Source organism: Pleurodeles waltl, chromosome 7 (genome assembly GCF_031143425.1).
Source record: "Pleurodeles waltl isolate 20211129_DDA chromosome 7, aPleWal1.hap1.20221129, whole genome shotgun sequence".
Lineage (NCBI taxonomy): Eukaryota > Metazoa > Chordata > Amphibia > Caudata > Salamandridae > Pleurodeles > Pleurodeles waltl.
In genome coordinates this window covers 773707322-773731613 of record NC_090446.1, presented here as the reverse complement: position 1 = coordinate 773731613, position 24292 = coordinate 773707322, and the positions used below count along the sequence as shown (strand labels likewise).

Below are 24292 nucleotides of genomic sequence, written 5' to 3'. Positions count from 1 at the left end.
CTTGTCAACAATCGTGTATGGCGAACCAGGATCAGCAATTATGTTCATTTTAACTCCATCGTATTTCACCTCACAAGAAGGTTTTCTTTTTGATCCCTTAACACATTTGATACTCACCAATACTGGGAACATAAGCTGTATTTGGAAGATAGAAAGAAATGACTGATAAAGTGACAGAAATCCTCACAATGTAAAGTTATTGGGCATTTTGCTAAAGTATGGTTAAAAAAGGCTAATACTTTTTCTGTCAGCCAAATCATCTTGGTTGTCACACCTGCCAAACATAAAATCCCCACCAACACTATTTTTCTCTCCTTTTTTTGTTGTTACCACCCTTTGCTATTTTAAACCCTTGTGTGCACTGTATGACTTAAAGCCACCCATGCACATGGTGGGTGTGTGCGGAGGACAGGTCCAAACCCTTGTCCCTCCACTACCGATCTGATAACGACAGCACGCATGCCCGTGTCATCAGAGCAGGGCTGATGCGCCGGAAGCCATTTGCTTCCAATGCCAGGAGAAGAAAGGAGGTGAGTTTTCCTTCTGGAAGGGGGTGGGGAGGGACTGCAAAGAGGCTCGGGCGGGAAAGGAAATAGTTTTTCCTTTCTCCTGATGTATTTTTGAAGTGCATTCCTGTTGCACGATCGCAGGTGGGAACTTGATCGTGCAGCAGGAATGCACACATTAGGCCAACAGAGATTTTTTTATGTGTTGTTTTGTTGCTTTGGGGAGCGGCACCTAAGACAAGGGTTGCTCCCTTTTAGGGGGCATATATTTTGGCCCTTTCTGGCCCCACTGGGGGCAGTTCGGCCACATCTTTAGGCCGATCTATCCCCAACTGGAGCAGAAGCTACCAGGGAGATATAAGGGAGCAGCCCCTTGGGCAAGGGTCGCTCCCCTTTAGGGGAAGCATATATTTTGGTCATTCCTGCCCCCCTCTGTAGCAGTACATCGAAACAGTGGTTCTTGTCAAACAATAGGCATATACTTAGGAACTAGGCGTAGATATCTAGTCGGCGTACTCTCAGGACCGCCTGCGCCGCTGTGCTAACTCAGCATTTTGTTTGTCCAGCACAATCCACAAAAATTGGTCCCCCGAGTGTCTGGCCCTTTATCTGGATAGGTGCCAGCACGGTGTACAGGGGGAATATTCATCCTCTTAACCTCTTCCAGATGAGTGTTGGATTACGCTAGCAATTGAATTACACATTATGCTTAAACTGTGAAGACTTGGTTAGGGGTGCCAGGACCCCTGTGAGCATGTTTGTTATATCATGCACTTGCTGGTTTCACATTGGTGGTGGCTTCTTCATGATTGTGTCCTTTCAATCTGTCAGTTCTGATGAGACCCCTTAATCTCTAGAGGGTCGAAACATTGTCAACTTGATTTGAGTGAACCTAACAATGTAACCCTTTGTTGTATTGGGTTATACATATGTACAATGGATTGTTTTAGGTCACTGATGAATGGAAAATAGGAAACCTTATATGGAATTGTGACAAATGAATTGAAGTGTGGCAATTTAAGTTCCTTGGTTCCTATTCTGGGACACCTCCACAATTGTTTCTTACTTTGTGTGGATTGGTGTATGTCAATACCTTGATGGAAGCAATATATAAAGAAGTGGATAGTCTTGTGTCCTGTGTAATTATAATAGGGTCCTCTCTAGTTGTCCTTGGAGTACGTCAACTACGTATCTACACCTATTTTCTAAGTATACGCTTACTGTTGGACAAGAAACACTGTTTTGAAATATATAGTCTATAGCCCAGGTTCTTTGTTACTAGGGTTGCCCTTGTGGTATTTTACAACCACCCTTGGTGGCATATCAGCAGTATTTGTAGGCTGATCTGGGCAAAAGCCACTAGCCACCAGGGATTTATTTAGTTGGGTATGTTGGTGCATGCTGTGTCTGTGCAGTGTAGGTGCAGTTGATCCTGAGTCTAGCTGTCTATGGCAAGTGAGTGGCATATATATATACTATATATATGCCCTATATATGTTCTTGTGTGCTTTGTACTGATTGGCTTTTCCTTCCAGATCACTATGTGTCAGTAGTTTTACTTTCTGTTTGATAAAGCCAAACTTTGTTTATTAATTATTTTACACAGTGTTGATTATTGTGGTCTTATTTCTGGAGTTACTTTTATTAGTAAGGATTATGGCTAGCCGCAGGCGTATCGCTCAATAGGTTGCTGGTATGCTTTTAGAATGTTCCTCTGACCATGATTATAAGACTGATTGCATCTCAGGCAGAGGAGGAAGTGGACAATTCTGGCAGTGACGTTTCTGTCAGAGAGGAATCATCTGATGATGAAGACACCCTCAGTGTGGATGAAGTGTCTCTTTTAGAGGAGGACACTTATGTGCAGATAGTGCAGCACGATGCATCTGGATTGCAGCCTGGGGCTGAAAGGCTTCCCATTGTAGGTGCTGAATTCTGGGTTGGTCCAAACATAGTGCAGCTGGTGTTTTCTCTCTTTACTGGTGTTGCATTTTATAGAGTGAATACTGAAACATTTTTTGCCTATAAATTTCTTTCAGTCGTTTATGGACTATGTATTTTTGGATGACAATGTTGAAAAGGCTAGCTTGTATGCTGAACAGTATTTGAGGGACAACAGTTCCAGACGTGCGCCCTGCTGTAGAGCTAGCCGGTGGACTCCCACAAATATGGATGAGTTAAAGAAGTTCTTGGGTTTAACTTGTTTGATCAGCTTTATAAGGAAGTTGTTGCTGTCTTCATAATGGTCTACTAGTCCCATGACGGCAATGGCTATGTTCCTGCAAACACAAGTCGTGATGGTTATTTGCTTTTGCATCGGATGCAGCACTTTGTTGATAATGCTTCAGCACTGCAACAACACCAACCTGATTGTGACTGTCTTTTCAAGATTTGGCCTGTCCTTGATCGTTTTGTATATCGCTTTTCAGAGATCTTTGTTCCAGCGAAATAAATATCTGTGGATGAGTTTTGGTCCTTTTCAAGGTCTGTTTGGTTTTTAGGCGGTACATTCCTAGGAATACGGAATTAAGAGATATATGCTGTCTGAGAGTAGTACTAGATATGTCTATAATTTCAGGGTGTACAAGAGGGCACGTTATGAAATTAAGATGTTTATGCTGTCTTAGAGTAGTACTGATATGTCTATAATTTCAGGGTGTACACTAGTAGGGATTCCACTATTGACTACCTCGGTTGTCCATTCACTTTTGAAGTCAGCAAAGAAATTGAGTGGAGACTTGGTAGAAGACTTTTTAGCAAAGGTTACCATTTATACATAGATAACTTCGACACTGGCGTGAAATTGTTAAAGGAATTGTTCAAAGGGGACACTGTAGCATATTGCACAATCCGCTCAAACCGTAAAGGTTACCCTAAAGAGCTTGTGCATAAAAAAAAAAAAAAAAAAAAAAATTCAGGCTTGAGGGATGTCTACTTGCCGACTACTATTCATGATTAAAGTGTTTCACCTGTGACTGTTTGGGGCCAGGTTGCTGAAGTATGCACACCTGTGTGCATTTTAGACTACAATAAGCACATGGGTGGTGTAGACAGAGTAGATCAGAGGATGGACCCTTACAATGCTGTTCCAAGTTACACATTTGGTATAAGAAGTTAGTTGTCTATTTATTTGATTTGGCAACCTTCAATGCTTTTGTTGTATTCAAGGATTATTCTCCAGATTCAAAGATGACTTTTGTTCAGTTTCAGCAGTCTGTGGTAGGCAGCCTTATTGTAGTAGGGCAGGCAAATATTCCTAGAGTTGGAGTGGTAGAGAATGAGGCTAGACTGAAAGATCACCACTTTCTTGATTACATTACTCTCATGCCGAAAAGATGGAGTTGTAGAGTGGAATGTTGGGAAGTACTGGGAGTAAAAGTCAACTGACTGGTCTGTATCATCTTATATTATTTGTTCAGATTTCACGGTTGCCATTAGTGTGATGTATTTAGTTAGAGCTGTTGTGTTTGTAGTTTATAGCTCTTCATCTACTTCCAATTGGCTTCCGTTTTCTTTTTTGTTAAAAAAAAATGTGATGGTGGTGTGCGTGAACTGGCACTTGGCTGGCGATGTGCGTGAACTGGTGCTTGGCTGTCGGTGTGCGTGAACTGGTGCTTGGCTGGCTATGTGCGTGAACTGGTGCTTGGCTGGCTATGTGCGTGAACTGGCGCTTGGCTAGCGCTGTTTATGGACTGGGACTTGGCTAGGGGTGTTTGTGGACTGGCGCTTGGCTAGTGGTGCTTGGCTGGCTGTGTGCGTGGACTGGCCCTTGGCTGGCAGTGTGAGTGGACTGGCCCTTGGCTGGCAGTGTGAGTGGACGTGGACTGGCCCTTGGCTGGCAGTGTGAGTGGACGTGGACTGGCCCTTGGCTGGCAGTGTGCGTGGACTGGCATTTGGCTGGGTGTGTGTGTGTGTGGACTGGCATTTGGCTGGGTGTGTGTGTGGACTGGCGCTTGGCTGCCGGTGTGCGTGGACTGGCGCTTGGCTGCCGGTGTGTGTGGACTGGCGCTTGAATGCCGGTGTGTGTGGACTGGCGCTTGAATGCCAGAGTGCGTGGACTGACGCTTGAATGCCAGAGTGCGTGGACTGACTCTTGAATGCCAGAGTGCGTGGACTGGCCCTTGAATGCCAGAGTGCGTGGACTGGCCCTTGAATGCCAGAGTGCGTGGACTGGCCCTTGAATGCCAGAGTGCGTGGACTGGCACTTGAATGCCAGAGTGCGTGGACGGGCACTTGGCTGCCGGTGTGTGTTGACTGGTGCTTAGTTGTCAGTAAACGCGGACAGGCGCTTGGCTGCCACTGTGTCTGGACCAGCAGTTGGTTGGAAGTGTGTGTGAGCTGGCATTTATCTGGTGGTGTGTGAGTAGTGACTTGCTGCTGGTCACTACACACATTGCTAGCTAAACGCAAGTCCACACACTCTATCAGCCGCAAGCCAGTGTGATTGCTGTGTCAGTAATGTAGGTGTATGAAAGTGATGGGCCCTTGAAAGGCGCTGTCTGTTGATGCAAGTGCTGTAATGTGCTGGCCCCGTGACCGTTTTTGTCCTTTTGATTAAAAACTGTGTATTTAATTTTTGTGAAATCTTTTGTTAATATAATTTACATTTTGAACCTTTCACTCACCCGTGTGCCAAATCCAACCAGTCTGTGTGTGCACTTGAGGAATAGATTGTTGTGAAGCTTTTGTCTTTTCTGTCTTTCTCTGCCAGGATGTACATTGTCTCTAGGGAAAATCCACCGACTCTAGATATTTTTGTATGCTGGACACCCACGCACCCACGTACAGAGTGGTTTGCCCCTTGTAGGTCCCCACAAAGTTTCTAACCAACAGTGCCTGCAAACCTCAAAATGAGACTAAAATCACACATTTTCCTTCCATTTCTGTTCCATATGCTTCCAGAATCCAAAGGAAACCGCAAAATTCCTACCACTGAGCCTTTCCCCACTTGTCCAAATAACAATGATGCCCCACTTGTGTGGCTGGGTCTACTACCCGCAACAGGAACAGATCAAACTAACATCAATGTGCTGTCCTCGAAAAAGGACGCTCATTGACATTGGTTTGATTTGTTCTGTTGCAGGCACTAGGCCAAGTTACACAATAGAGATATCATTTTTATTGGGAGTATTGAGGGAATGCAGAGTGGAAGGTAGCTTGTGGTTTCCTGCAGATTCAAGAACTTTCTATCACAGAAATGTGAGCAAAAAGTGTTTTTTTGTTAAAGTTTGCGGTTTCCCAGGGATTTTGGGTAAACAAACCTGGCGAGAGCAATTCAAATCGGCCCACCCTGGATACCCCAAGCTGTCTAGTTTTCAAGGATGTACAGCATGGCTATGTTTCCCTAGGCGCCAGCTGAGCTAGGGTCTAAATATTTAGCTACCCACACTGGACAAAGAGGGACATTTGTGGTAGAAAAATGTGCTGTGTATCTGTTGCGTTTTTGGCCTTTTCCTGTCGCAGACACTACGCTTATCCACACAATGAGTTAACATTTTTATCAAAAAAAGCTTGTGGCAGCATAGAATAGTACAACATTTTTTTTATTACCTATTGAATTTTGCTGCATTTCAAATGTAAGCCAGTGTATAAGAAAAATATCCTCTAAATTATATGCTATTACATGTATCCACAAATTCAGAGATGTAGAAATAACCACTGCTCTTAAACGTTATACCTTGTGCTCATTTCAGAAATACATAAGTTTCCTTGATTCCCATTTTTCGCTCTGCCTATTTAGCTACAAGAATGAGACTATACTCAATGAAAAACCACTGTATGGTGAAGCTCAGTTGTTTGCTCTGGGTACCTTGAGTTCTTGGACAACCTACAAATCCTATATACCCCTGCAACCAAAAGGTTTCGAGGACATAGTGGTATATTGCTTTTGTAAATCAGCCATCATGACAACAAGTTACAGCTGAAAATATTATCACAAATGCCCATTTTTTGCTTCTTATTTTCAATGTTTCTTTTTTTCAACGCTTAATTTCCTTGGGAAAACCTTGAGGGATCTACACATATGCCCCTTTTGCTGAAATCAGAATGTTGTCTACTGTTCTGAAATCTATAGCATTTCGGGATCACCCATGGGTTTCACACTGGTTTCCACCCAAACTGGAAGTAGGTTGAGAGCATGAAAATAGGCTACTTTTTAGAAAAAAGCCAAAACTGTGGTACAAAATTAGTTTTTTTATTCAGCTCTGCATGCTCACCCAATAGCAACTCAACATCTGAGAAACTGCCCAGTTGTCTGGAGCACGTGAACAAGTGGATGGCAACTAGTTGTCTGAAACTTAACAGCGATAAAACGGAGGTCATGGTAATCGAAAACAATCCATCGCTCTGGGATCATCTCAACTGGCCCACCTGCCTAGGTGATCGCCCTCCCCCCAAATCAGAAGTGAAGAGCTCAGGGTACTATTGGATAAAGAGCTGACCATGGCCTTCCAGGGAAAGAAAAAGGAAGGCATGTGCTTTGGCCTCTTGATAGCCCTCAGGAAGACTTCCAAATGGTTACTGTGAAAACTAGGTGATCAGTGATACAGGGCCTTGTATTTTAAATTATTGACAATGGCAACTCTCTGTACCGAGGTAGCCCTGTCTAGGTCATCAGGAAGCTGCAAGTGATTCCAAATGATGCAGCTCGAGTATTGCTGGGCCTACTGAAAACGCAATCCGCAAGCTTGGCTTTAGCAAGTCTTTACTGGCTGCCGGTTAACAAAGGAATTTAATTTAAAGCCCTATGCATCGCACATAAGGGAAAACACACTGAAGGCCCACACATTCTTAGTCAGTTCATCACCCCGTACAAAGATGTGAGAAAGCTAAAATCAAACTCTCTCTCCTTCCTGGCTATTCCGATAATTGAGAGTGAAAAGTGGAGTTTGGCCACTTGCCTATCTAGTGTCCAATCTCCCTCCTCACTCATCTCACAACCAACAGTGAAGGGGTTAATTTTGCTACATTGTCCTATAGACATTACAGACTATATTATCACACACATCAGTCTGTGGAGCAGCTTTATCGCATCTATGAGATAACTCAAATTTACATATAATGTCCTTTAGATAACGTATTCATGAGCCCACATTTTTTCATGCCCAGACAAATTATTAGTGTGCATGACTAACTGGTCTCCTACAAACATATCATGAAGAGTGCCAAACCGACAGGTAAAAGTTAACTTAAGGGCCAATACATAGTCATCAACTGGTTCATTAAGTTTTTAATTTCTCCGAAAAGCTTATACTGGTCGATGGCCATGCAAACAGTTGGTGAGTATTAATTATATAGATCATTAAAATCATTCTTTATTTAGACATCTATTTCATTTTTTTCCATTGTATTTACCAGCACAGTACAAAGGCAGCAGAAAGCAGCATATAAAGATTCAACATCCAAATTATTCTTAAACTAATCCATTCCATCAGCATGCCTTACTTCTTCCCAACTGGTCTGAGACAGTCTGCCCAAATAGAATGCAAAACCACCGGTATGTTTCTTTTTGCTGCCTTTGCTCTACATCAGTTCATCTGCCGAAAGTTCACATCACCTTTCATCTCAGAACCAGTGGGCATTCTTTTTATCTTTTGCACAAAATCTGAAAAACTCTCAACAACAAAGAGACGTAAACTAAAACTATCTTTGGTTTAGCAAACAGTTAAAGTTAGACAAAATCAGTCTTTTCTGTTTATGAAAAGTTCGACATGACAAAGGGAGGGCATAACCCATTACATCAATCATTTAACAAACACAGTGCATTCTCCATTCCCATTCCCAGCTCAAATGTCACAATGGATAATATTAAGGAAACCAGAAGCATCAATCCAGATGAGGAGTCTAAGAAGTTATCATTTAACTTAGAATCGCAAATGTAGTTGGGACAGTGAAGAATACGTAGTAGTCGTCAGGAAGTCAATAGCCAATCCTTGTTTATTAAGAATAATGTCCTCTACTTTTCAAATGGCTTGGGGATCCCCTCTTCAGTAGAGCTAATGAACCATTAAGGCAAATATTTCACCCACCCCTCATAAAACGTTTTAAGAGACAAGTGAGACAGGGTGAATTTTGTAGGTCATCCAGTCACTATCTGTGAGAGATCAGAATACAAATATGTACAAAGCATTATTCAGTAAATTATATCTTCATATTGAAGCTTGCAAAGACAATGACTGTCAGTATAAAGATAACTTGGAAAAGGTGATCTGTTTTTTAAAGGACTTTTATAATTGCTTGCATCTCTTCAACAACAGAAGAACCACATTTAACATACAGATGCTGCAAAGCAGATTGGAAAAATAGCAATAAAATTGATTATTCAACCAACAAAGGGAATTCTCCAAGCCCATCCTGGCTCAAACGGCATCACGGATACTCTCAAGGAAACCAGAGGCCACAACACAGGTGCTGACCCTGCAAGCGATCATTCGCCTTAGAATCACACATAAAATTGGGACATTGGTGGGCAGTCGTCGTCAGGAAGCCAATGCCCAATGTTGGTTTCTTTAAGAACAGTCTCCTCTACTTTGTAAGTATGTTAACCACAACAGCAGGACACCCAGTCTTCAATATTTTATCTATTTTATCTATTGCAAGGTTAATGAAAAAAGATGGTACTGATACGGTCATCTGTCCACCCCAAAATCTCCTTTGAATTATATACACTCCCTTGTGATTTAAACAAAGACAATCTGTTATTCAATAGTTTTTACAAAATGTTATGAAAGCAAGGGAAGAGTTTAAAAAAATTAGCAAAAATGATCAGGATTTTCACGCACCCGTTTTAACATCTTATAGGTCCACCTTCTTTTTAATTTCTTATCATTTTAGATGAGTTGTTACATGCCTTTCTTCTACATTTCTCCACAGTACACAATGTAGCTCACAACACAGTATTAATTGTGTGTGTGAAATCAGGAAGATGTGGTCACCAAAACAATAACATCTACTTGTGAAAATAAAGTTACCTGTAAACATCGCACAGAAATATGGACTGCAGGCTGCTAGGACAACACGGTGGGCATCTATCTCCACATCTTCTGCCACAATTACTACGTCACACAACATTTTTTTACTGTAAAAGAAGAAAGAATATCAAACATTTTCAAATGCATTTGAAACAATGTACTATTTAAAAACTTGCAGAACATAACCAGTGAGAAAAGAGTAGAAAAAGTCAACCAAATAGGCCTATTGTGAGATATATCACAGTCTATTAAATATGGGCACAGAAGGGAAAAGCTGCCCTTTAGCCAGGTCCTAAGACCAATGTCTTGTTCATATGGATTTTAGCTGCATAAAAGCAGTAAAGTCTTAGGGCCTTATTAAACGTTGAATAGTACTGGCAGAGTACAAATTCTACACATGTAAACACCAGTACCAAGCAGAAACACTCCACCAGTACTGTACAATTATGAGAAATTCACACAAAAAAGGGAGTGACTGTGGATCCAGTTTCTCCCCTATCAAATGTTGAATAGAATTTCAGATTTCATGAGTATTAACACTACTACCTACCACCTGCTCTGAGCAGGATCTAAATGGATGGCGAGTACCTATGTGTGACAGGGTATCAGGGGACAAGGAAGGCTGGGCCAATCCGTTGTCCCCTGAAGCAGTAGAAGGGAGTCGACAGGGACTGGCCTGAGCTTATGCCAACAGCCCTAGCTCGATTCTTATGCAAATTTGCCATATTGATTGTCTAGCTGATAAATTTAAGCCTGGTGTTCCCGTAACTGGAATGTTCAAGTGTGGGAACACCAGGACAGTTGTGACCGAGGAGTGACATAACCCACTTGGGTATACCATTCTGCCTGATCCATAGTCAAGACCTTAAAGTCTCTAAGATGCTGTATTTTCTGATAGGTGGCATGCGAATAAAGAGTTGGAACAAGGAGTCTAATCATCATATAATTAATTTAGGTAAAAATATAATCATAAAAATCAAGTGTGCACAAATTAAAAAAGATTCCGTACAAACCAAGACTAAAAGGGATGAATAAAAAATGCAGGATGCGGGTAAACAGCAGAACAGGTAAAAGGACAAAACTCTACAATTTAATCAACGCTACCAATGATCTTAGCCTCTAATCTTTAATTACATTTATTCTGTTTCTGCTTGACAAGCACTCCCCATGTAAGCATGACAGCTTGGAATTTTATGACTCACCAAATGATAGAACTACTTCACCACAAAAAATTGACTACACTTTAAATATTGGAAGCTCAATTCCCACTTCATGACCCGGAGACACAGTCTTAATTACTTCTGCATTGGAGCAGCATATTAGGCTCCCGGCACAATATGATTAATAATCTCTAAATTAAATTCTTAGTCCCGCAAAAGTGTGATCTGTATAGTGTAAATTGTGGTACGTTGCACTTGCAATGAGGGACGGGGTGCAATGTATATTGTGTTGTATACAGGACATAGTAAATTTTGCAAACAAATGGTGGATATTCTTGAAACTGTCCGTGTTAGTTGGTTAGGCATACCAAACATGATACTATTCTTGGAGGCTTGCTTCCGAGAAGCTAAAAATGTCCTGGAAAAATGGAGAATGCACATCAATTTCCGATAAGTTCAAGATATATTCTCAGCAGCAATGATCAAGGTGTTTCTCCCCTCTGTGTTGCTCTGAGTACCTCCCAGCAAATGTCAGGCTGTACTATTTCTTGAAAACAAAACATCACCACCCCTGTAAAATACAAATGCTAAGGAAGAAACTCCAAGAAAATATAGTCAGTTGGTCCTACCGGGAAGTAAAATATTTGAAAACATGTGGTGACCTTGGCTTTCTACCACAGGGAGGCAGTAATCTGTACTTGATATGGACCTAAGAAAGGAGTTGCTCTGGATTGACATCTCTACTCCTTTGGGTGATCTATTGCTTCTGTGTTCTGCACAACAGAAAGAGCGCAGCATAAGTGGATGCAGCTCAAAAATTCCTGGCAGGGGAGCAAACTGATAGACCTTAAAGAGCAGCAGGACTTGAAGTGAAGGTCTAAGAGATGAGGAAGGTATTACAACTTCAGTCTGTTTTCTACTTGGTGGAAGGTTCAACTAGGAAAAAGTCAAGTCGTTGACTGAGGGTACAGGGCTGCAGGGATCACCATGGAGATATTAATGGGGTAACAGAACAATGCTCAGGGTGCACTGTGTGGTATACTTATTGTGCTAAATTCAATTAAGCAGTTAATTCTTTACCATAGAAAAGAAACCTAAAAAAAGTTCCAAGCAGCAATGGCACAGAAGACACATCTTTTATAGGCAGGTTGGCCCTAGAAATTACTGTGAAAAGTCACCTAAGGGGAAAAAAAAATAAAACATATAAAAGAAAATCTGGGTGCTAGGTCATTTGGATCGATCGGTTTTATGAAACACAGCAAAGGTTAAGGGCAGATGCTTGCAATAAGTCCAACCACTGGCAATCACTCATGGCAGCATTCCAACACATCAGTCTTTTGCCCACCACGGCACCTCAGGTTGAACCCAGTCATATGCAAATCAGTCTTGATTCTGCTCCAATAGGAACAGTCCACCTGAAACTACCAGGCCAGGTACTCCCTGAACTGGAACACAAGCAACCCAAACCCAGTGTCACCCAGATTGGGGCTCTTCAGTCGGGTGTAGCATGGCTCCAGTGGCACGGGTGAGCAAGAGACCCACGCTGGGCATGCCCATGGCCACTTAGGGGGGTACATCAAACACACAAAAAGTGATGAAGTATGCTTGCAATATGTCTAACCACTGGCAATCGCTTGGCATAGCATTCCAACCCATCATTCTTTTGACCATCATGCCACCTCAGTTTTGGTAGGGTTTGCCTTGCTTTTACTGAACAATGAAGGACTGCAGACCAAAATGTATTAAACTTACATTTCTTTGAAGGCCACATATGAGATCGACATCACCAACGCAAGGTCGCGGATTGGCCAGCTGGAACTCCCATGAAGAGTTGGGGTGCATAGTGTAATTAAGTATATCCCAACCACCACACCCTCTGAATTTCCAATGGGACCAAAGGTGTACAAACCATAGTAGCCATAACTGGCTGAAATCCACTTGTACAGCAGCTCAAATTCTGGTATTTATATTGAAATGTGAATTCAATGATACTTCCATTTCTAGTTTTGATTTGCTTTTTAGGAAAAATACAAAGGCACATCGAACAAGCATTTGCAATGCAATAGGTCTCACGATTCTTGAGTTACAGCTATTGGCGTTGAAAATTGATAACTGGACTTTTCTTGTGACATAAATTGGTCAACCCTGCCTAGTAATTAAGTATTTTCCTGTCACATAATTCCAGTGGCCCTGCACATAACTAAAGCACTTCCATTTACCTTCTTCCTTTATCTGCAACAAAAAATGAAAATGTTGCCATTTGGCATCCTAATTTAAGAATGCCATGTAAATTCCAATAGAATACCACTTTTACCACCCAACTATGAGAGTAAAGGCATCACAAAAATTTAAGATGGTGTAGTTTTTATTATCAAAACATACCCACAGCACAGACTAATAACAACTGTAACATAAAGCTAATAATGGTACATAAGGGGGAAAGCTAAATGCTAAAGAAATCAATCTGAAGATCCATTACAAATAAAATGTACTTGAAACCATACACAACAATTTCTTCCAAACACTAAATAAAGGACTCTCTTGATGCAATTAATGCTAAGGTTGGACTCGCCGAAATCCTGACCCAGATCGTGAGCAGTAAAATCTAGTTGGATTTGTACAATGACCAACAAACACGCAGAGAATCTTCACTGAACGTTGTTACATGTACATTTGACTTATACATTTTTATTGTCTGTGTTCTGAAACTTTTTGAGGCTTTTTTTTCTGTACAGTGGCTCCATAAGCAAAACTCTAGCTAATAAAAACGTTTTGCAAATGAACCTACACAATTGACAGTAGTCCTGCTTTCACTTTCTGAGGGCTCAAAGGTAAACGAAAACTGAAAATTAAGTAAAAACACGGTCTCTGAGAACAGTAAAATGCAAGGCAGCCGACCTCTGATGTCTGGTGCATATCTGAGAGCAATGGCAGCACAAATATGAAAAAAGTAAAGTTTTTTTAACAAGTCACACAGTAACAAACGATGGGGAACTCCTACAAGCAACAAGTATGGACGGCATGAAGCGGGAGCCGCAAGAGCCTCGGAGTTACCGGCCACCATTTTGCTGGAAAACCACCTCTAATTAGACCAAAAACAAGTAGATAAAGCACAGCACTCGTATAACAGGCATAGCTTGAGTGAAATGGAGCTGGGAGAGCCGTGCAGGACAAAGGAAAGGCCCAGTCACCATACTTGAAAGATAAAGCGCAGCGTTGGGCAAAGGTGACTAATAACATTTTTAAAAGAAATTAGCAGCAAAAAGACAAAAACGAAAATAAAAAATAAAACACTGTGGTTGTTCCAATGCATGTGTATCATAGCTCAAAAGCAAACACAAAAAAAAAAAAAAAAACAACATTGTGGTCAGGGAAATTTGTTCCTCTTGTGGCTCGCGAAGGAAAGATAAAGGAAACAAGGTGATGTAACTGGTGCTCATGCAAAGAGCTCCAATACCGCCAATCGAGTTTGCGCTGTATAAAACTTTAAAAGCACCAGGAGCGAGAAGGGGAGAGACAGAATAAATAAAACAATTGCCCACCCTAAAGTATATCGGCAATGGTGCAATTATCCATTTAACAGGGTCAGACTGCAAGGTGTAACAGGGTCAGTCTGCAAGGCGTAACAAAACATCCTCAAGGAGGGACAAACGTAAAGCATTTACCAATGACAGGAATGAATGAAAGTGATAGGCGTGAGTTGGCCGTGGCTAAAGCCCACAAATACATTACAATAGGTCGGAAAAGCAGCGCTTGGGCGCTGCTATGCTCAACCGATAAAGGGTGATGTGGGGGACTGTACAGATCTTCGGGTGACTTTGTAATCCTGAAAGAAGGATGTCTGCCTTGGTCTCATTTAATTGAAGGTCACTAACTTTCACATATACTGCAACCGAGTGTAACATGCCAGATATCCTTGAAAACCTCTTTGGAGGCCAATGTGCCTGCGGATAGTTCAGATTTTAATTGCACATGTATGCAGATGACAGACTACGGCTTCTGAATATATGGATACAGCATCTCACAAATATGTTAAATTAGAGGTTTACAGAATTAGGATTTTGTGGCATTCCACTTTATACCAGCACTAAAGGCAGTAGGAGGCTCCCAAACCCAACTTCTGTTCCCTTCTCATCACAAAGAAGTGAATCAACTCTACTCTCCGAAAGCAAAGCAGTACAGCCAAATATTCATCCAGACTGAATTTGGTTCTAAAAAGAGCAGTTTCTGCTGTTTCATGTCTTGACTGCAAACCTGCCTGGAAAGGCCTAGTATTGCTTGCTCTTTAATAGTTTTCTGCAGCTGATTAACAGTCGCCATTTTTAAAATCCCAAATGGGCATGAAAGGTCACTGTTCCAGCGATGGCTTCTTCAGGAAAGACAACAGATCACAGTCCTTAACAGATAATATAACTACCACAACTAGGAAACAGTTTTCGGCTACCCATGGGGGCAATGAGTACCACGAGTAAGGGTGTCATGTGTTTCTAAGAATGTATGTCACATGTCAAATCCACCCCTCTGAATGCAAACCAGGGTTCCCCTGGCAAGGACTATTCAACGACTATGACTTTGTAAGAATCAATCAAAGCCTTTTGCTCCGGATACTGTGGTACGAATATCTTTCACTTTACTAAATAAATGATTAATTGAAATACAGAGCTCCACACAGACCATGCGCAGGGCCATAAAATATTGGGTAGATTAAAAGAATTAAATGAACTCAAACTCTTCACGAGTGATTGATTGCTGCGTAGGCCTTGGCTAAACCTAAGCAATGCCACCTTCAAACATCTATCGCGATCTAGAGAGTAGCTTTATCTTGTGCAGACAAACCAGCAAATCATCAAATATTCTGAAAAATGAAACATGGTTCTCTGAAACATTATCAGTTAAGCAAAAGGTGTTTTTGTGGTCTATGTGACAAGTTTTAAACACGTTATCTACAATCTTGTTGAAATGTAAAACAAAACTGGTTTCTGCCATTTTGCTAAACCCGTATTAATCATTGATACAGTGTAGTTGCACTCTTAAACAGTACTGATAATTGGTTGCACACAGTGAACTCAGGCCAACGTAAAAGAACCTACCTAAATGTGCTACCGAGTTAAACGAAAGAAGGTGCTATTCAGAAGACCTTCAATCGTTAAAACAAATGGGTAATTATGGGTATACACATTCTGGTTTCTTCCTAAATAAATATTTCCATGTAGACTTAATTTTCTAAACTCCACAATCATAGTGGGAAAGACAAACAAATATAAACCAGAAACAGAAAAAAATAAATTGGCACAGAGAATGCTGCTGTGGGCTCAGCCAACCAGGACTCTTAGAATGGTGTCACTAACTCGGTGCTATCTACGCTCGGTGGCAGGGGCATTAAGCAGACGGAGGCAGTGGACATATTTATTAACCAGACTAGGGCCATATTAAGGAGATGAGTGATAAAGGCCTTCTTGCCCCTCTCCTGTCAGCCACTAACTGTTGTAACAGCACGTGCTGTTGTGTGGGCTGGTCAATGAATATTGTGCGTCCTGTGGCAAGGGCGTTTACAGCTGGTAACTGGATATAAACAACCAGATGCACCTGATATAGAACACTAACATACAGTGTTATAGATGTCATGACAACTAGAACAGGAGATACAGGTTTATTTCGAATAACGTGCATGCCGATTTTGGGGCAAGTTTCTGACATTTAGTATATCGCCAGTGTTATTTCAGGGTTGTATTGACAAACATACGTTTTAGTGCAACAGCAATCTCATAGTGTGACTTGTTTGCTTTATTTTCAAGATCATTAATTATGTCCAAGAAGAGGCTCCATAACCTAACAATACTAGCCAGAGTAAAATAGATTGTTAACACCATATTGTTTTTATTCATGTTTCAATCATTGATATACCTCCCCATGGACTACAACAGGTGCCGGTTCATAGTTAATAAGTGATTGATTCTTTGAAAGTCAACATAAAAGGTATCACAAAAAAAGGTCCTGGAAATTGTAACATTTTTTTCTAATAACGAGTGTAAATGCAACAAATTAAACAGTATGGGCCAGATGTAGCAAAGGGAAAATTCGTTGGTACATATGGCCCTATATTCTTCATGCAGTTATTCTTGCAATTTAGGCCCAAACATGTATTACAAATCCTACTCCAATTGTCCGACCTGAGCACAGAACTTTTGTATGAATTTCTGCACTTTTAGTTTTATTTTTTTTAAGCCTGTATCTAGGGGTGCCCCATGATGGATTGATGCACTTTCCTTCCCTTTTCAAATCAGCAGTGGGTACGTTGACTACAAACACCCACTCTTACCTCCGCACGGTTCTTAATAATCCTATGATTCAGTAGGACCATGGGCAGAAGTGCCTTTCCTAACATAATCAAAACACCCCAATGACTGGAAATTGATCCACAAAAAAGTACTGAATAAGAGCCAAATGTGTAACTTTGGATACTTCATATTTACAGACGGAAAGGAAATCTGAAGTGAACATTCAAGACCCTCCTCAACTGTAACAAGTGAAGATTCACCTTCGTAAACAAGGGGAGGGGATGCTGCAACGCAAGAGTGTTATGTCTTACTTTGCAATAAGCTGACAGAGTCCTTGGTGTTCCACTAAGAACTATGCCAGTTGCTAGGTTCTTTGGAATGTGATGGGAACTCGGGGATAATGTTCTGTGGCAGTTGGTGGAGACCTGGAGACTTGTGGCCTGTTCGGTTGGTGGCTCTTCAATAAACCTCTTCCTACCAAACCTAGATGTGTAAGTGGCATCGTAACACTGGCGACGAGTTGCCTGGGAGGAGACAGGCGGTACCACCAACCTCTCCTTGGAACCATGAAAGATTCAACGCTCTTACCGTTCTTCCTGAGACTTCTTAAAGCGTTTCCTTGAGCCGGCTGTTGAGCGGTGATTCCTGCAGGTCAAGTCTTCCTCTCCTTGAGACCCTACGGTGGGGCTGCCGTGAGTTCCACTGGTTCGGACGGGTTGATTTATCCGTGCTGTTGTGTAAAGCGGTATTGCCAGCCAGTGCATCTTGCCAGTGAAGCGGTTCTAGTAACGCTTGGGCGTTTATACAGCACCCAAGCGAATTTGGATTAAGGTTATTTGGGTATCTTACAAGCTTGTGCACGCGCAAGTTGCTTGAACTTTTATCGTATCTACTCGTCAACAGACGCGCGTGAGCGTAGCGCGTCTATTCTATTTCCCTATCTATTGACCACTAGACCGCATCGCCAGGCAGCCATTTTAGTCTAGTAACTAGACTGTATCGTCTGGTGGCCATCTTGAGAGTAATTTTTACCAAGTGAGTGCAACGTGTGTCCTTCAGCAACTAAACTACATTGCCTGGCGGCCATCTTGGATGTACAGTGGTTTTAACTAAACTGTATCGTCTGGCGGCCATCTTGAGAGTAATTTTTACCATGTGAGTGCAACGTGTCCTTCAGCAACTGAACTACATTGCCTGGTGGCCATCTTGGAAGTACAGTGGTTTTACCATTTCAAGAATTTGATTACTATATTTCTTTCACGGATTTTCTTTTCATTATTTATTGTCACTATGGCAACTACCATAATGTCACAACCCCCTGCATTTTTATTGGATAAAGGTGAACCAATCTTGCCATGTAAACGAAGGAAAAATCTACTTGATTCATATTTGATAGCTATTGGGGGTGAAAATGTTTCCCCTGCAAGAAAACAAGGTGTACTTTTACATAATTTGGGAGTGGAAGGCAGAAATATCTATGACAGTTTGGAAACCTTGTCTATACGAGGAGCGGAAGGGGAATCAAGGGATGTCTACGATATGTCAGTCAGAATGTTTGCTGAACACTGAGTCCAAACTTAATGAAGTTCTAGAACGGCATACGTTTTTTGCAAGAATTCAAGGGAAGTCAGAAAGTGTAGGAAATGTTGTTGCTTCTTTGAGAACGTTAGCACGAACTTGTGATTTTGGGGACATCACAGATTCTCTCATCAGAGGTCAACTCGTACGCTGTACCAACAACAGGCATGCCCAAGAAAAATTATTGACAAAAAATCCTGATTTGAAAGAGGCAATTGCTGTTGTGGAAGGAATGAAGAGTACTAGTAACTGGATTAAAGAGATGAATGTTCCTGAAACAAGTGGTATATCTGAAACTGAGACTATAAAGGTGACCTATGAACGGGATGATGTGTTAAAAGTGAGCTTTTGATAGCAAATCATCTGCTTCTGCAAATGATAGAGGAAAGGAAAATAAAGATACTGGGTCACGGTGTTACCATTGTGGTAACCCAGGACATACTGCTAATAGTCCAAACTGCTATGCCAAAAATTCTATATGTAGGAAGTGTGGAAAAAGAAGTAATTATGCCAGAGTTTGCAAGGGTGACAAGGAATGGAATGTTGATTCTGTTACGGAGAGTGTAAACAAAATGGTGTTCTGTGTGAGGTCAGATGATAACCGGATTGTGGGCAATGTTGAGGCGGTGGATGAGGGACCGATCGTTATGCCTGAGTGTGCTGTTAAATTAGACAACAAGGTTGTCAAGGTGTTAGCGGACTCAGGATCTCCCTACACCATGATGGGTGATAAAAATTGGGAAATGGTATTTGCCAAGGAGTATGGTCCTTTAGTGGAGCCTGACATTAACCCAGTGAGTTATGGTGGGACCAAAATTGATATAGTGGGATATAAAGTTATGAAGATCCAGTTTCAACACAGGACAACTGTAGGCAAGGCTTATGTAGCGAAGCGAGGAGGTAATCTTTTGGGTTGTCGCCAACAGCGGGACATGGGCATCAAGTTGGACCCCCACTCCACCTGTCAGGTCATGGTAGTGAGTGATCGTGATGCTAATCTGCATATTTTTGAGGAATTTCCCACCGTTTTTACTGATAAACTGGGGTGTTTGAATAACTTTGAGCACAAGATTATTCTCAAGGGTGATGCTGTTCCTTCTGTATACATAGTAAGGAAAGTTCCTAAACTGATGTTGGAACCCCTTAGAAAAGAGCTCAATAGACTGCTGGATTTGAAAGTAATTGAAGAAACTTAGGGGGTCATTCTGACCCTGGCGGTAATTACCGCCATGGCGGAGGTCGGCGGTAGCACCGCCAACAGGCTGGCGGTGCACCGCTGGCCATTCTGACCGCGGCGGTTCAGCGATGTACCGCCGACTTCCCGCTGCCCTTGAGAATCCTCCATGGCGGCGGAGCGCGCTCCGCCGCCATGGGGATTCTGACACCCCCTACCGCCATCCGGTTCCTGGCGGTTCTCCCGCCAGGAACAGGATGGCGGTAGGGGGTGCCGCGGGGCCCCTGGGGGCCCCTGCAGTGCCCATGCCGATGGCATGGGCACTGCAGGGGCCCCCGTAAGAGGGCCCCACAAAGAATTTCAGTGTCTGCTTTGCAGGCACTGAAATTCGCGACGGGTGCAACTGCACCCGTCGCACCTTCCCACTCCGCCGGCTCCATTCTGAGCCGGCGTCCTCGTGGGAAGGGTGTTTCCCGCTGGGCTGGCGGGCGGACTTTCGGCGGTCGCCCGCCGGCCCAGTGGGAAAGCCAGAATGACCGCCGCGGTCTTTTGACCGCGGAGCGGTCTTTCGGCGGGAACCGCTTGGCGGGCGGCGACCGCCGTCCGCCGCGGTCAGAATGACCCCCTTAATCTTTGGAATGGTTGGCCCCAATAGTTTTAGCACCCAAGGAGGGTGGGAAACAAATTTGTATGTGTGTGGACCTTAGAGACCTCAACAGACACATATGGGTGGATCGCCAAACCTTGCCAAATATTTTGGAAGAGCTATCTGGGTTAGGTGGTTCAATTTTTTTTTAGTGTTTTAGATCTGTCATCAGCTTACCACCAGGTTGTTCCAGACATCTAACCTCGTTTGTGACGCCGTTGGGAGCGTACCAGTTTTCTAAAATGCCATTTGGACTAGCCTCAGCAGCTGCTAGTTTCCAACGCATAAGAAGGGAGTATTAGGGGGGATTTCTGGTATTTTATTTTTCCAGGATGACATATTGGTGCATGGGAAGACGTTGGGTGACCATGACAGGATTTTAAGGGAAGTGTTGAACAAACTGGCTTCGTCAGGGTTGACTGTGAAGAAAGAAAAGTGCAAATTGCGAGTTACCGCTGTGACCTATCTAGGCCATACCATTTCAGGTGAAGGCATCAAGCCCAAATTAGAACTAGTTGATTCTATTATCTGTACACCTGAATCAAGGGACAAGGACGGTGTCAGATCCTTTTTAGGCCTGGCTGAGTATTACTCTAAATTAATTGCTAACTTCTCTAGCATGGTTCAACCCCTCAGATCTCTTTTAAAGAAAAGAACTGAATTCAATTGGACGAGTGAATGTAAATCTGCATTTGTCTTTATTAAAGACAGTATTGGCAAAATGCCCACTCTGGGACATTTTGATGTGTTTGCTAAGACCATATTGTACATGGATGTGAGTATTAGTGGGTTAGGAGCCGTTTTGACCCAGAAGGTGAAGGATGAGGAGAAGGTAACTGCTTTTGCTTCTCGCTCTTTTAAAGATGCAGAACAGAATTATTCTGTTACTGAAAGAGAAGCTCTTGCGTGCTCATGGGCAATCAGGCACTTCAAGTTCTACTTGTGGGGCTTGCCTTTTGTTGTGAGAACAGATCATAGGCCCCTCATTCAGATTTTTTCTTCAAGGAAAAGTGAAGATTTAACGCCCGAGAATAAAAAGGTGGGTAGAAGGTTTGATGGGAGTATAATTTTCAGGTGGAATATATACCTGGCATGAGAAATAGTGTGGTAGATTTTTTATCACGTGCTTCCATTGATTGTGAAGATGAAGGGGAAGATGTTGTTTGTATGATCAGTTGGGTGAGGGAGTTGGACATTTCTGAGGAGGTGTGCGAAAGAGCAGGATGCCGGCAGAAGGATTCTTGTGGAGTTTATTGTAAAGGGATAGCCAGATTTTAAAGATGTCCCTGATTCTTTGAAGGGATTTTGGAATGTGCGTGACGAACTTTGTTGTAGCAAGGATGAGTTATTCAGCGAATCCAAGATTATCCCTCCAGTAGGTGTGAGAGAAAAGATGATCAATTTGGCTCATGAAGGTCACATGGGCAGGAATTTAACCAAGTCAAGGTTGCAAGAGTTGAACTGGTGGCCAGGCCTGGATCATGATGTGGAGGGTGTGGTGAAGGACTGTGTCTCCTGTGCGTGCAGCGATAAGTGCAAATCTGTGGTCAAGGCTCCACTTTCTCCTGTTGAGGTGCCAGAATAACCTTGGATGAAGTTGGGACTAGATTTTATGGGCCCGTTCAATTTGTTACCTGCCAATGAATGTTATGTTATGCTTCTAGTTGATTATACCTCGAAATGGGTAGTGACAAAGTGTGTGGGCTCATTGGATACCAAGACTGTAATTGAATTCCTAAAAGAGGAGTTACCTCCCACTACCACAACCCCTACTACAAATTCTAGTGCCCCTAGTAATATCAGTGGTGGTGGGAGCAAACCTACAAATAGCCAATCCAAGGGTGTAGCTGGGCTCACTATTGGCAATGTAGTTGGGGTTGGTCTTGTTAGGGAGACCACAGAGGCTGTTTTAGTCTCTGAAGGTGCCATTGATTTGGCCACCTTGGTTGCTTGTCCCCTTAATAAGGATAAGTACAAGCAACTTCCCCTAATAAATGGTATTGAGGTTCAGGCCTACAGGAACACTGGTGCCAGTGTTACTATGGTGATAGAGAAACTGGTCCACCCTGAACAACACCTACTTGGTCAGCAGTACCAAGTGACAGACGCTCATAACAACACTCTTAGCCACCCCATGGCTGTTGTGAATCACAACTTGGAGGGGGGGGGTTACTGGTCCAAAGAAAGTTGTGGTTGCCTCAGATTTACCTGTAGACTGTCTACTAGGAAATGATTTGGAGACATCAGCTTGGGCAGAAGTGGAGTTGGAGGCTCATGCAGCAATGCTGGGCATATATTTGCTTTGACAAGGGCTCAGGCCAAAAAGCAAAAAGGACAGGGTAACTTGGATCCTAGAACAATGGATCAAGTGCTCCCTAAAGCTAGGAGTAGCAAGGGTAAATCCCTACCCACTATCCCTCCCTCTACAGATGGTTCTCCTTCTGAGGAAGAAGAATTTCCTCCCTGTGCAGAACCTTCACCAGATGAGCTCGCAGCAGACACTGCTGATCTTTTGGGTGGACGGGGCCTGCCAGGGAAGAGCTGAGTGTGGCACAGCAAACCTGTCCCACATTAGAGGGTCTCAGACAGCAAGCTGTAAAGCAGCAAAATGGGGATGTCAGTGACTCACATAGAGTTTACTGGGAGGACAACCTCTTGTACACTGAGGCAAGGGACCCAAAACCTGGAGCAGCCAGGAGATTGGTCATTCCCCTGCAGTACATAGAGTTCATCCTAACTCTTGCACATGACATTCCTTTGGCTGGGCATTTGGGCCAGATCAAAACATGGGAGAGACTTGTCCCCCTGTTTCACTGGCCTAGGATGTCGGACGAAGATTTTTGCAAGTCTTGTGTGACCTGCCAAGCCAGTGGCAAGACTGGTGACACTCCAAAGGCTCCCCTTATTCCACTACCTGTGGTTGGGGTCCCCTTTGAAAGGGTAGGGGTTGGCATAGTTGGCCCCATTGACCCTCCTACTGCTTCAGGCAATAGGTTTATCTTGTTGTTTGTTGCCCATGCCACAAGATATCCTGAAGCAATTCCTCTAAGGACCACTACAGCTCCTGCAGTGGCAAAGTCCCTCCTGGGAATCTTTTCCAGGGTGGGTTTTCCTAAAGAGGTTGTATCAGACAGGGGTAGCAACTTAATGTCTGCATACTTGAAAGCAATGTGGAAGGAGTGTGGTGTTACCTACAAGTTCACCACTCCTTATCATCCACAGACTAATGGACTGGTAGAGAGGTTTAATAAAACTCTCAAAGGTATGATAATGGGACTCCCAGAAAAACTCAGGAGGAGACAGGGAGGTACCCCAGAAAGGAGTGGGCTTCAGCCCCTTTGAACTCCTCTTTGGACACCCTGTAAGAGGTCCACTCACTCTTGTGAAGGAGGGTTGGGAACAACCATTTAAAGCTCCCAAACAGGACATAGTGGACTATGTACTTGGCCTAAGATCCAGAATGGCTGAGTACATGAAAAAGGCCAGTAAAAACCTTCAGGCCAGTCAGGAGCTCCAGAAGCGATGGCATGACCAGAAGGCTGTTCTGATCCAGTACCAACCAGGACAGAAGGTGTGGGTATTGGAGCCCGTGGCCCCAAGAGCACTCCAGGACAAATGGAGTGGACCCCATCTAATTGTTGAAAAGAAGGGTGAGGTTACTTATCTGGTAGACCTGGGCACTGCCAGGAGTCCCCTTAGGGTGATTCATGTCAACCGCCTAAAACCCTACTATGACAGGGCTGATCTCACCCTGCTCATGGCAACAGATGAGGGACAGGAAGAAGAGAGTGACCCTCTCCCTGATCTCTTTTCCACCACTGAAACTGATGCTTTAGTGGAGGGAGTAGTTTTGGCAGATTGTCTGACTGCAGAACAGAGAGACAACTGCATAAGTCTCCATGGACAATTTTCTGACCTCTTTTCAATTGTGCCAGGTACAACATCCTGGTGTGAACACACAATTGATACTGGTGACAGCCT

The 24292-nt window shown here is 43.0% G+C and overlaps 1 protein-coding gene across 3 annotated transcripts in view; it reads right to left on the bottom strand.

The window, feature by feature from the left end:
* LOC138245566 (kelch-like protein 3) overlaps nt 1-24292 on the bottom strand; it is a 416865-nt gene that overhangs the window by 319009 nt on the left and 73564 nt on the right. For all 3 annotated transcript variants that reach the window (XM_069199266.1, XM_069199268.1, XM_069199267.1), the window contains exon 3: nt 9476-9582. In XM_069199266.1, coding sequence (XP_069055367.1) covers nt 9476-9582 — 107 coding nt within the window. The remainder of the gene's footprint in view (nt 1-9475; nt 9583-24292) is intronic.